Here is a 12,080-nt window from a genome sequence, read left to right on the forward strand (position 1 = left end):
GAAAACATATAAAATTTCTGAGCGTAATCGCTTCTAAGAAATTAGGAATTTCCGAGCGTAGTCGCTTCCAAGAAATTCGATTCCAAGGGATATTGGATTAGATCGAAACAATGACGTAAGTGGTCGATCATAAATTATCTACAAACTCTAAGTTTGGAGATCTCAACAAGCTCTAAGCTTGGAGTGAGCACGAAGCCCCACAGTTCGGCTTAATTTGGTCTCCTCTATGATGAAGAAAGGGGGGTAGAAGAAGGGAGATTGCAAGTCGCGAAGAAGGGAGATTGCAAGTCGCTGAAAAAGAAGAGAAATTAAATGTAAAAACTCTAAAAAACGGGAACTTTTAGAAAAAAAAAAACCTCGAAATAAGTCGCCGAAAAAAATAGCCATAAAATGGTATGAAAAGTGGTCGGAATTAGCCGGAAAAGTCGCCTGAAATTGGCCGGAAAAGTCGTCGGAAAAGTGGTTGACTGGATGCTTATGTGGCAGTGGGGTCCGGTTGCTGATGTGGCGATGGGGTCTGGCTGATGAAGTGACAGTGGGTGTAGATGCTGACGTGGCGGCTGCTGACTTGGCAGGCTGATGTCAGTGGGCTGGGCTTTGACTTCTTCCTTTTGGGCTAGGCTGCTTCTTTCTTCTTCTTTTCTTTTTCTTTTCTTTTATGCTGGATGATCAGGCGACCGGTTCAACAAATTTTAGGCAGGTTTTTGGACTTTTTATTCTGGTTCCTGAATATTTAGATCAAAAGCCTTCTGCTACCAAAATTTTGTGGAAATTGGAGGTCCGGAAGATGGTGAAACAGTGGAATATTTGCTGCGAGTTGTATGGAGCTTCCGGTGGCCGGTTCGGTAGGTTTCTAGCCAGTTCTTCGGGTGGTGCCGCCGGTTCTGGAATCCTGGGATCGAGTGCTTCAACGTGTGAGGTGGAGGCAGAAAAGGCTTCAAGGTTTTGTATTCGGATTCAAGGTTTTTAGCTTCTTGAATCAGGGTTTGGCTATTTGTTTCAGGGTTAGGGCTTCGTGTTGATAACGTGTTTTAGGAAATCAGAGATTGAGAGAAAATTGTTGTGTGTTCTCATCGATAATATGAGCCTCTTTATATAGAGAATTACAAGGCATAGAGTTTGAATTGTACAAGGAAAGGTAATCATACAATGAATGGATATCTCTAAGATATTCTCCGAGATTCTCTCTAATTAAAACCCTATTACCACTAGGTCAAGTAACCTAGAGTTTGGGCCAGACACACAAATAGAGATTTACTTGAATAAAAAATTAAAAATTAAAAAAAGACAAAAAAAACCAAAAAAGGTATATACTTGGTTGGGGCAGGAAAATTTTAAATGGAGTCTTTAGTAAATGATAAATTGACTTAATCACTAATATACCTTTATATTGTAAGCGCATCTCCACATTTTGTCATCATGTTAGTCATCTGGGGTTCCGATTTGCTTTCCATATGCGTCGAGTTTTCTTTGTCCATACATTAACAAGTTTATGACCCAAATCTTATGACTTCCTCCTTGTCCATGAATATTCTTCGTCTATCCATCTTTTGAGACTCTAGCATACTTTCTAAACTTTTACACATTAGTTGTTTTTGTCATCTCCACCGTGAAGCGCAACTAATCCTTCACCTAAAGCCCAGTTTGGGAGAGCGGAGATAATTCAAAAGCAGTTGTAGCTTTTAGCTTATGAAAACTATTGTTTACTAATTTCAATAAGCAATAACTTAGGTCAAGTTTTGTGTAGCTGTGATTATAAAAAAAGTGACTTCTGATATGGTTTTAGAATAATCAGCTGTGAACTTAAGTTGTTGAGTGTTTGGTGAGATAGAGGGAATAGAGGAACTGGGAAAGGCACAACATATGAGATTATGAGCAGATGAGGACTCTTTCGGTATTTTAAAATTCCACTTGCTGCTTCTATTGGCAGCTGCTTCTAACCAACTTCTATAATCTGCATTGGAAGTTATGAACTTGAGAAATAAGCTACAGTTTCTTACTTCACCAAACGCATCAACCAACTTAACTTAATAAAAAAAAGCTGATAATCCATAATCCTAGCTGGGCCAAATTGGGCCTTAATGGTGCAACTTTTGAAATAAGTTGCTTTTGTTATATTTCACCAAACACCTTTGCTACTTAACTCATAAGTTAAGTAGTTTTTTTGCGCAACATAAGTTGTGTCAAACTAGACCTAAGTGCATGACACAATAGTAGATCTTGCCCCCGCTGAAATAAGGTTACTTGAAAGTGAATCAATGCCTTCAGATACGGTATGTTTCTACCCTTCAAAAGAACGAATCAAAATAACTACAAAGATAACTTGGGATTCTTTGCCATAGTGGTTATGAAATCTTCTCCTGCAATGAAGTTCAATTGGATCTCTGATTACTTAAGAGCCTTTCTATTTCAAGTATAATCCGTGTACAAGTATCCAAACATGTACTATACATGTGATGAAGGAAGAGCTGTTAAAACTTTGCTGTTAGGTGTTCTCTTCCCTAAGGTTACATCTCAGTTTTCTGGGATCTCTTTATCAAAAAACCTTATCATTCTGATCTGTTTGCAAAATTGATTACCATTTGTTGGCAGGTCTAGAAAGCAAGAAATGATCATATCTTCAGAGGGATTGCTTAACATCCCTCTTCTGTTGTCGCAGCCTCCGCGGTCACCATTAAAAGTTTCATAGATGCTAATGTGCAATCTAGCAAAAGCAAGAGGGTTGTCGCACCAACTACGATTAGATGGGAACCACCAAAACATGATCATGTTAAAATAAACTTTGATGGCTCTGTCCATTGAGATTCGGCTGCTGGGGGCTTTATCATTAGAAACCATTTCAGTAAGCCTCTTTACGCAGCCTCCATTCCTACTGGAAATACTATTGTCCCTATTGCTGAGGCGATTGCGCTCCGCAACAGTCTCATCCATGCAAAAAAGAAAGGTATTCAGAAGGTGGAAGTAGAAGGTGACTCCAAACTTGTTATTGACGTAGTTAATGGGGTTATTAGTCCATCGTGGAGGCTGATTAAAATTGTCCAAGACATTAGAAGTATTGCTGCCAATTTTAGTTCCATTGCTTTCAAACATGTTTTGAGGGGAGCTAATTTTGTTGTTGATGCTTTAGCCAACCTAGGTCAAGTTACCAATTTGTATACCTCTTAGAATGACAGAGTTTCACCTTAGGCTACGAAAGCCTTACTGTTTGACCTTGTAAACTCTGATCGCCCTAGAGGCTTTGTTGTTTAATAAATTTCTCTTCATCAAAAAAAAAAAAAAAAAAAACTACTACGAGCCTAGGACTAGGGGTTGTCGCCAATTTTTCTCGAAAAAAAACTTTGCCAATAAAAAATCCCCCACATAAGAGGTTGTCTAGCCCGGCTTTATGTGTAGGAAAATTCTAGTCAAACTAGGGCTCTCATGACACCTTCCTCCTTTTCATTCAGTTTAATCTTTTTTGGGGCCGTACCATGACACTATCTATCCAAGGAGGAAGCTGGTGAATTGGTAATTTACTCGATCTCAAAGACAATGACCACCAAAGATAGTCATTATTCTTAGCTCAAAGTCAATGTTTACTATTTGGTTAAAAATCAATTTTGGTTATGTGCGACTCACACTAGTGATGATACCTAACTCTGAATCTTTTTTGCCTTCAACACCGCTAACATCCAAAACTGACTGTCGTCGTACAGATCAATTACATTTAATACAAACTACGAACAACCTAGGCAACCAACCAAAATCATGCCCGAAGATCCAAATATGACAACTGCAACATTTTAAATCTCCTCAACATTTGTAGTTTCGTACTCTGATCAAAACACCCAAACCGCCGCCACACCAAAAGATCCTCCACCAGTAAGCTCTTAAATTCTCATTTTCAACAAAAATAAAATTAAATTCTCATTTTCAACAAAAATAAAATAAAAGTAAAAATGTATTGTCAAAAAACAAAAACAAAAGAAGTAAAAATGGGAAATAATTAATAAAATAAAATAAAAAAACCTTTTGAATATTTAAAACCTCGTGGGTCAGACTCATATATAGTCTCGTCGTCAAGGTTAAATCTGGGCTCCTAGAAGCAGAGCCTGCGTCTTCACTGTGAATAGTACTTCGTCGTCAATCTCTTCTACAATCCCCCAAGGTAAGAATCATCTAAAGGTTGAATCTTTTGTGCATTTCACCATTAATTTGAAGCTGTTTGATACACTGTAGGCTGATTCTGAATATATAAAGCAATCAAATTTACAACTGGGTTGCTATTTCTGTTCCCCATTTTGATTGCTCAATTCCCATTTTCAGTCCTTGATGTTTTTGCTCAATGAAATCAATTCATGTTCTGTAGTTTGTTTGAAAAGCAAGTAGCTTTGTAGCAGATGAAGTAAGGCTTTTGATAATTGATGTTATTGTGTTGAGTAATGTGGTTCAGAGTTACAAAGTGTATGAGTGTTTGAACTCTCCAGGTCAGCGGCTTTGAGTTGACACCGAAATCGGGCAGGATAATGGGTGAGAATGCAAAAGGGGTTGCTGAAAGCAGCAGGGATCAGAAACTAGATGTTTATATATGGGACATGGATGAGACTCTGATACTGCTCAAGTCTCTGTTGACCGGAACGTACGCAGAGGGTTTTAATGGGGTGAAGAATGTACAAGAGGGTGTAGAAATTGGAAAGAAATGGGAGAAGCAAATTCTATCTCTCTGTGATGATCATTTCTTCTATGAGCAGGTGTGTGTAGACCTTCACTTACAAGGATATGGTTATACGTATCTCAAAAATGTGCTCGATGGTAGTTTAGATTTTGAATTTTGGTATGGCTGGTGCAGATTGAGAACCACAATAAACCCTATCTTGATGTCTTGCGCCAATATGATGATGGGCGGAATCTTTCTGAATATGATTTCAGCAAAGATGAATTTGGTCCTTCTTATGATGATGATGACAAAAGAAAACTGGCATATAGGCACAGAGTCATAGCCCATAGATACAAACAGGTATCGAAATGTGTCCTATTTCACTATTTGGAGAAGAAATTTTGTTCTGATTTCTGTCCTGCTATTACCTAGAAGTTGGTGTATGCATTGGCTACTGTCTTGAAGTCTTATGACTGTTCTTATATTCATGGTATGTTTTTGAAGAATAGAAATGAAACTATTTTTGTTTCAGCAAAGGATGGTTGAGTATATTCACCTTTGCACTGCTCTGACCATGATAGACATGCAATGTGCAATGCATATTATTTTGTTATGTTATGAAATACAATTGGTGTCATCTATTTATGCAAAAGAGGAAGGAACTCCCCTAAAGTTGTTATAAAACAACAAAAGGAGTATTCAATATAGGGTCTTAAGCTCCAACTTTCCTCTTCCTAAACAATTCATTGGAGATAAGAAAATTGCATGTGCGTTTGCATTAATCATGATGGATTTTCTATCATCTCTGCAAAGTAATTAAGCTTGTTTGTGATTAGTATGGTTCTTATGGATGGTATCCATGTCATTCTCTTTCAGATACTCAAGGAATGAAGAAATAACATAGAGTAGCGTAATCCTTTTTTTATTTATTTTATTCCCCTTTCTATATTCTAAGTTCTCAGGGAAATTAATGTTTGATAGAAGTGCTCCACATTCCACTCATATTCTCATTTTGGGATCCTTAATACGTTGGGATTTAAGAACAGGATTGTTTTTCATGCAAATAAGCCTAATCCCTGTCTAAAAGAAATTGGCTCTGCAGGGTAGGCTCCTCATGGATTAGCTACCTTGCACTTACAAAACAACTATCAGTTCCTTTAGATGTGGGTAAACTTAGCTTGAACTTACATTTTGACATCTGTGTGTAATATATTGTATATAGAAGTAGTATGCTGTTGTTTTCTGCTTAAGAATAGGTTTCTCCAAAGCTTTTTGGATGTTTTGATGTTAGAGCTATCTGAACAAAACCTCAAACTTTCTATATTATGTCAGGGTTTGCAGAGTCTTCTTAATCAAGAGACGACAAAAGACTTGGATGAATTGTATGATATTACTGATAAATATACAGATAGATGGCTCACGTCAGGTATTTTTTTCATGACAGTGCAGCTTCTAGTGTTTGTTCTCTTTGCTTCTTTTGGTTATCACTGCTCATCCAGCCTGTAAGATTCAGTTTAGTGCTTTGAGTTCCTCCTCCTTTCCAGTCTTCTAGATTGCAAATATGAATAAATACCATTAAGATTTGAAGACAGAGCAATCTGATTCTATAGCAAGTGCATCTTTGTTACATGACTTACATCAGTAGATCTTGTATAACCATTGATACTGTCCTATCTTCCTTTGAGCAAGCTGACATTAGTGTTTGGCGGGTGGGTCTTATTTTGCCACTTTTGTTTTACTAAGCGCATACAAAAAAAAAAAAAAAAAACAAAACAAAATGCAGAAGATTTGGAAATACTTTTACAATTGAAAATTCTGAACACAATTGCTTACAAGTCCAGTTAAAGTCATACTAATAGTGTACAACCTATTTAGTTTTCATATAAGCACTCTTTGGGATTATTCCACTTAAGGCCACAGTGATTGCATCATTGCAATGGATCAACATGAAAAATGAATTTCCTCTGTTAGTGTACCTTTTCTGCTTTATGTGGAATTATGTTTTCTGATTAGAAATTTTTTGTTGTGGGAACCTAAAAAATGTTTTCATGAGGAGACATTAGGATAGAATAGGTCAGATTAAAGAAAAAATTGTTTTCATGAGGTGACATCCAAAAACACATGAAAAACTTATGAAAATGATGGTAGAACACTTGTTCTTACAGAACTGAGCATTCAAATAAATTGATTTTATGGTCTTTCATGAGATCATTAGTGGGATAAGAGACCCCTAAGGAATGTAATGGTGCTGGTTAACAGGTTCAATATGTCTGTCCAACACTTGATTTCCCATATACATGTCAATGGCAAGCATCTGAAAGAATAATGCCTATAACTGGATGGCCTAGGAAAGTCAAGAGGATGTCACCTGTTTTCAGGAAAGCAGGATATGCGAGCTGGGACTATTAGATTGCTTACGATACATTATTTTAAGGTAGCTATTTTTGACCGCCAAAAGAAGAAGGCAGTCTGATGATGGGTTGAGGGCACGGAAGACATCGGTGGTGCCCGCTATGTACTGTGTAAAATAGCATGTTTCTACCCATAGCTATTGCCCATACATTTGCCAGACAATAATGGAGATGCCTCCATCTTTTCCAAGGCATCATCTCCATGATGAAATACTCAACCATTTATATTAGCTTGTATTCCTTCACCTTTATGATGCTAGATTTTATATGCAACTCTTAACCCCTTGTGATAATTCCAAGGCTGTACTGTGGGGTTGTTGTGTCCTTGCAGTTTTTTGGGTGTTGTGGATGGAAAGAAATAGAAGAATTTTTGAAGTCTATAAAGGGGTAGGGGTTGAGGATCTCTGGGAGAGGGTAAGATTTTGGGTGGCTCTTGGTGCTTTGATTTCTGAGGCTTATAAAGTTTATACCTTCTCTTGTATTTTAAGGGGTTGGAGAGCAGTAGTTTATACGAGTACATTCTGTTTTCTCTTTTGGGAGTTTTGTCAGGGGTCTTTGGATGTTGCTTTCTTTTTGAGTTTTTGCTGCATCTCTGTTTTGCTGGACTCTTTGTCCACTGTGTTTGTATTCATCTTCTTTGCAATAAAATCTGTTTCTTTAAAAAATAATAATTTTTTTTTAAGGCTGTACATTTTGCCTTGAGCTTTTGTTTTTCATGCTTACACAGTTTTCAGTAGTTACTGACTAATGAATTTCTTCCTATGCTAATATAGCACGCGTCTTCTTAGAAGAGTGTTCTGTCGGGAATGGAAGCACATCCATTGTGGCTGCTGATGGGATAAATGACTCTTCTGCTACAAAGCGTATTCATGTTTTAGTGACATCTGGATCATTGATCCCCAGCCTTGTCAAATGCTTGCTCTTTCGACTTGACAATATGATAGCTCATGAAAATGGTTAGTCATCCTTGCCACTTTCATGTTTACTTATTGTTGTTGGCATATAATTTGATTATACTGAGGCTAATTGGGCCTGGTTATGCTTTGTCATGTGTATTCCTTGCATTCCTTTTAATAACAAAAGTAGGAGTCTCAAAGTATACTTGCTTCATACATCGTTTGCTACTTTGTTAGAACATTTTGAAAGTTAAATGGCTAAAGAATGACTGGTTTATCATTTAGACTTTCACTGTTTCATTTTATTTTATCTATATGGAACACTGTTTCATTAGAAGAAGACAGAATACAGAACAGTGGACAAGGTTTCCACTAAGCTTAACAAGCTAAAACTGAACAAGCCAGGAAAAAATGAATGCTAAGAATACATAACAGCTGCATTTCACTTGAAGGAAATTGCTAAAAATGGGATTGTCCCCAAAATGTCTAGACACTCGCCCATGAGTGATAGAGCTTCTCTCCCACTCTGTAGACACTCCACATAACACCATCCATAAAGCCGCACATGGCACTGGAGTGTTCCAGCGCAACATAGCCCTCTGAAACAGCCTTGTCAATAGATCCAAAGCAATGAAGCAATTTAGAAACAGATGATTTGCATGTTCAGGTCTGGCTGTACACATCATGGCATACACCCAATGAGGCAAAAGAAAAACAGAACATCTTTTCCTCCAAAGCAATGGGTCAATGTAGAAACAGGGGGATACACACTCTCTGCTCTGGCCTCAGACATAAGAGCAATTAGGCAAAAGAAAAATAGAACTTTTTCTCCTCTAAACCATGTCAGCAGTATTCACCTTACCATGAGTAATAATACGTGTACCTTAAGACGTGCTTTAGACTTCCAAATTAAAGAGGAGGGGGATAAAACTCAGAGAAACTGGTTGTCCAATAATTGTCAAGAGTGAATTTACAAGCAAATTTGAATTTAGGCTCTACATCTTCAGTCATGTCTTCACTCGCCATCTCTACGGCAGAGAATCACAGCGGCAGATAGAAGAAATCAGCACGACACTATCTGGGATAATAAGGACAATATTTCGGGGAGTTCTGTCATTCAAATTCCTATATACCAAAAAAGTGAGCTTAACAGAAAATAGAGGAGCCAACACACCCGGGAAATTGAAAAATTATGTCAGTGAGATAAAGCCATGGAAAAGAATGACAGAGCTGTTTTCTCTCCTCCAAAAACCTTAATCTTTCCCATTATCAACCTGGATATTGCAGCAAGCAGAACATAGAGGTAGTGTCTTGCAACATATCTTTCATGTCCCTTCTTTGCACGCCTACTTTTCATGTAACTTAGATGGAAGAACTCTTACATCCAAGAAGGTCACAGTTATTTCCCTATTTGTTCTGGATTTCATGACTATCCGTCTTACTTCATTAGTATTTAATATAGTATAATAATTGTTGAGATTTAGCATTCTTATAAGTGAAGTGTTAAGAATTATGTCCATTAAATGCAGGGAAAGTTTATTTGAAAACTTATGTGAAGTAATGCATCTGCAAGCAGTGGACCGCTGATGGGACATAGTTTAACTCTAACTTTTCATGGATAGTGGTAGTTGCCAATGTGCATCATTCATAGTTGTGAATTTGTAAGATTGGTACTGACATATCTATAACTTCTTCAGTCTATAGTTCCTGGGAAGTGGGGAAACTACAATGTTTTCAGTGGATCAAGGCGCGTTTCAATGGTCCAAAGGTCCGCTTCTGCGTAATTGGGGATGGATGGGAGGAGGGTGAAGCTGCACAATTGATGCAATGGCCATTTATTAAAATTGATATGCGACCAGGCAGCTCTCACAGGTTTCCAGGCCTCACATTGAGGACGGTAGGATTTTACTTTTCTGTTGTATATGGGAATTCTGATGCTGAAGATGAAAAAGAGTAAATCACTGCCTTTGCAGTAGTGCTATTTCTGGAAAGATTCTTGTACATAAAACAGACCAGACGTTCAGTTATGTCAAAAAATAACTTGCATCGGTCACCTCACATGAATGAAGATAACTATATGTAAGAGGCCAGATTGATTGTACTCTTGAAACAGAAAAGTGACATTTCCTCCTAGAAAATGCCTATTGAGCATCATTTTGATTGATTTAAGATTTGTTTGATGGACTCATGAGATGTTATTGTGACTTCAAAAATGAAGTGAGAAACTGTGAGGACCATGAATAGCCCTCCCCTAAAGTTTAGGAGGATTCTCTGTTAAAATTCATTCATGGCCACATCAATTTGGCCCCTGAAAACATTTGCCCAACGTCAGCATGACTTAAAGAGTGAGTCATCTTTTCATCTAGTGTCATTATCCTGTAATATGAATTTCCATGTGAAGGTGCTGTCATTATTTCTAATGTCATCATGTTATAATGTTTGCATATAGAATTCCTACACCCCCTTTATCTCCTCTTCCTCTTTGCTTCTCCCTTTACAGATTTGTGGTTGAAATTTGAATAGCTCAAATTTTGGTTTGGAGTTTAATCTATGGGCAGCCTGTGGATTAAGGTGTCAGCATCTGATGTGATACTGCAGATAGTTTGGACAAAAATGATAATATTCTGTTATGATTTTCGTGTGTTGGATATATATATAGCTCTCTATTTCTGATTTTGTTTTTGTTTTGGCTCTTCGTCATACATAAGCTGCTTTTGTTACCAAACTAAAAGGGTACCTATCAGTGGGAAAATGCTAGGACAAGATCCATTTCAGAGGCCTAATCTGCTCTGGATTTTAACCAAGCAGTTCCCGTATTGAAGTCGTTAATCTCATATCAAAGGTTAAGTCCAATTTTTCGGCCGCAAATGCAATACCTTATCTGATCCTTCTAGGATTGTCTTTCGAAATGTTGGCTGTTGTCCAAGTAGCACAAGTTGTCGATTATCTCAGATCATCCCAAGATCTAGTTTAGTGTAGGTGCCAAAAGCACCCTAATTCTAATTGGCCTTTATTAGCTTAATCATGTTGGTTGATTTGACAAAGGACTTGAGAAGTGGCTGGTGTTGAGCCACATTTTCGTATGTTTGATGGGTGATTTACATAGCCTGGCTACTGATATTTCAGACTAGAATAATCATTGTGAAGCCTATCCAAAAGGAAAGATCAGCCAAGTAGACAAAAGAGAAATTTCTTTGGATTTGATTGCCAGAATCACCAGATTTCATTCACAATATAATAGGAAGAGGATAGAGAAAAAAGAAAATGAGTAGCTCTGTGGGTTTTGTTTGGGAGCAGGAGAAGGTTTTGGTCTCTTGGGATCAGGTTGAAGGCTGAGGCCCCTAAGAAACTAGATGGTGGGTACTCTTTGGAATTTGAGTACTATGCTGAGAGCATGTTTTTCTCATTCAAGTTAGTGCATGCTATGTTCTTTGATAACCTTTTCCAGTTCATTATTGTGCAGATAACATATGGGCTGTGGATTCTTTTGCAGACCTAGTTCATTTGTATGATCATTCCTATATTTGCAATTTCCATAATTTTATATATGATCATGTGAAAATTAGAAGTCGAATTCATAGCTTTTGACATTAGGCAAAAAAAAAAAAAAAAAAAACTTGTTAAGTTAATGAAGATTCATTAACTAGTATTCTAAAAATCTATCAGTGGCGCCAGTCGTCAAGGCGAGATGAGTTTAAAAAATGTTCAAAATAATTTTTTTTTTGTTAACTATTAGCAATGACGTTTTATTTACACGACTCATCATATGCCTAGTATGTTTTCAACCAACTATTTTGTTTTAATTACACTTATTTATATATTGTATAAAATATTTGACTAGGTAGCCGCTTAAAAGCATCTTTAGCAACTCTAGCCATTTTGAGTTAAATTTTAGCCAAAGTAGCTAAAAAGTCATTTTAGCTAGCCACTTTAGAAATACGTTTGCATCAATGCTCTCTATTCTGGCTAGTTTTGAATTTATATTATTTTTTAAATAAATAATAAATAGTTTAAATATATTTATAAAATAGCTTAAAATGAATGTTTTAAATTATAGAGAGCCTCATCTCGCTCTCTATATTTATGAGCGAGATAGCTAAAAGTAATAATGGAGAGCCACTTAGGAGTCTGGTGCAG

The 12,080-nt window shown here is 37.1% G+C and overlaps 1 protein-coding gene and 1 long non-coding RNA gene across 2 annotated transcripts; both read left to right on the plus strand.

Annotated features, from left to right (window-relative positions):
* The first annotated feature begins 3,989 nt into the window (after positions 1-3,989).
* LOC112180418 (eyes absent homolog) lies at positions 3,990-10,107 on the plus strand. The gene is made up of 6 exons (XM_024318969.2): positions 3,990-4,147; positions 4,467-4,730; positions 4,829-4,996; positions 5,969-6,062; positions 7,821-8,003; positions 9,641-10,107. The coding sequence occupies exons 2-6, from the start codon at positions 4,506-4,508 to the stop codon at positions 9,898-9,900; spliced, it is 930 nt and encodes a 309-aa protein (XP_024174737.1). The 5' UTR covers positions 3,990-4,147; positions 4,467-4,505; the 3' UTR covers positions 9,901-10,107.
* Positions 10,108-10,862: 755 nt separating this feature from the next.
* On the plus strand, positions 10,863-11,583 carry LOC121050422. Its single transcript, XR_005802924.1, has 2 exons — positions 10,863-11,299; positions 11,407-11,583. It is a non-coding gene; the product is annotated as an uncharacterized LOC121050422 (long non-coding RNA).
* The last annotated feature ends 497 nt before the right edge of the window (positions 11,584-12,080 follow it).

Source organism: Rosa chinensis, chromosome 7 (genome assembly GCF_002994745.2).
Source record: "Rosa chinensis cultivar Old Blush chromosome 7, RchiOBHm-V2, whole genome shotgun sequence".
In the NCBI taxonomy this organism is placed as follows: domain Eukaryota; kingdom Viridiplantae; phylum Streptophyta; class Magnoliopsida; order Rosales; family Rosaceae; genus Rosa; species Rosa chinensis.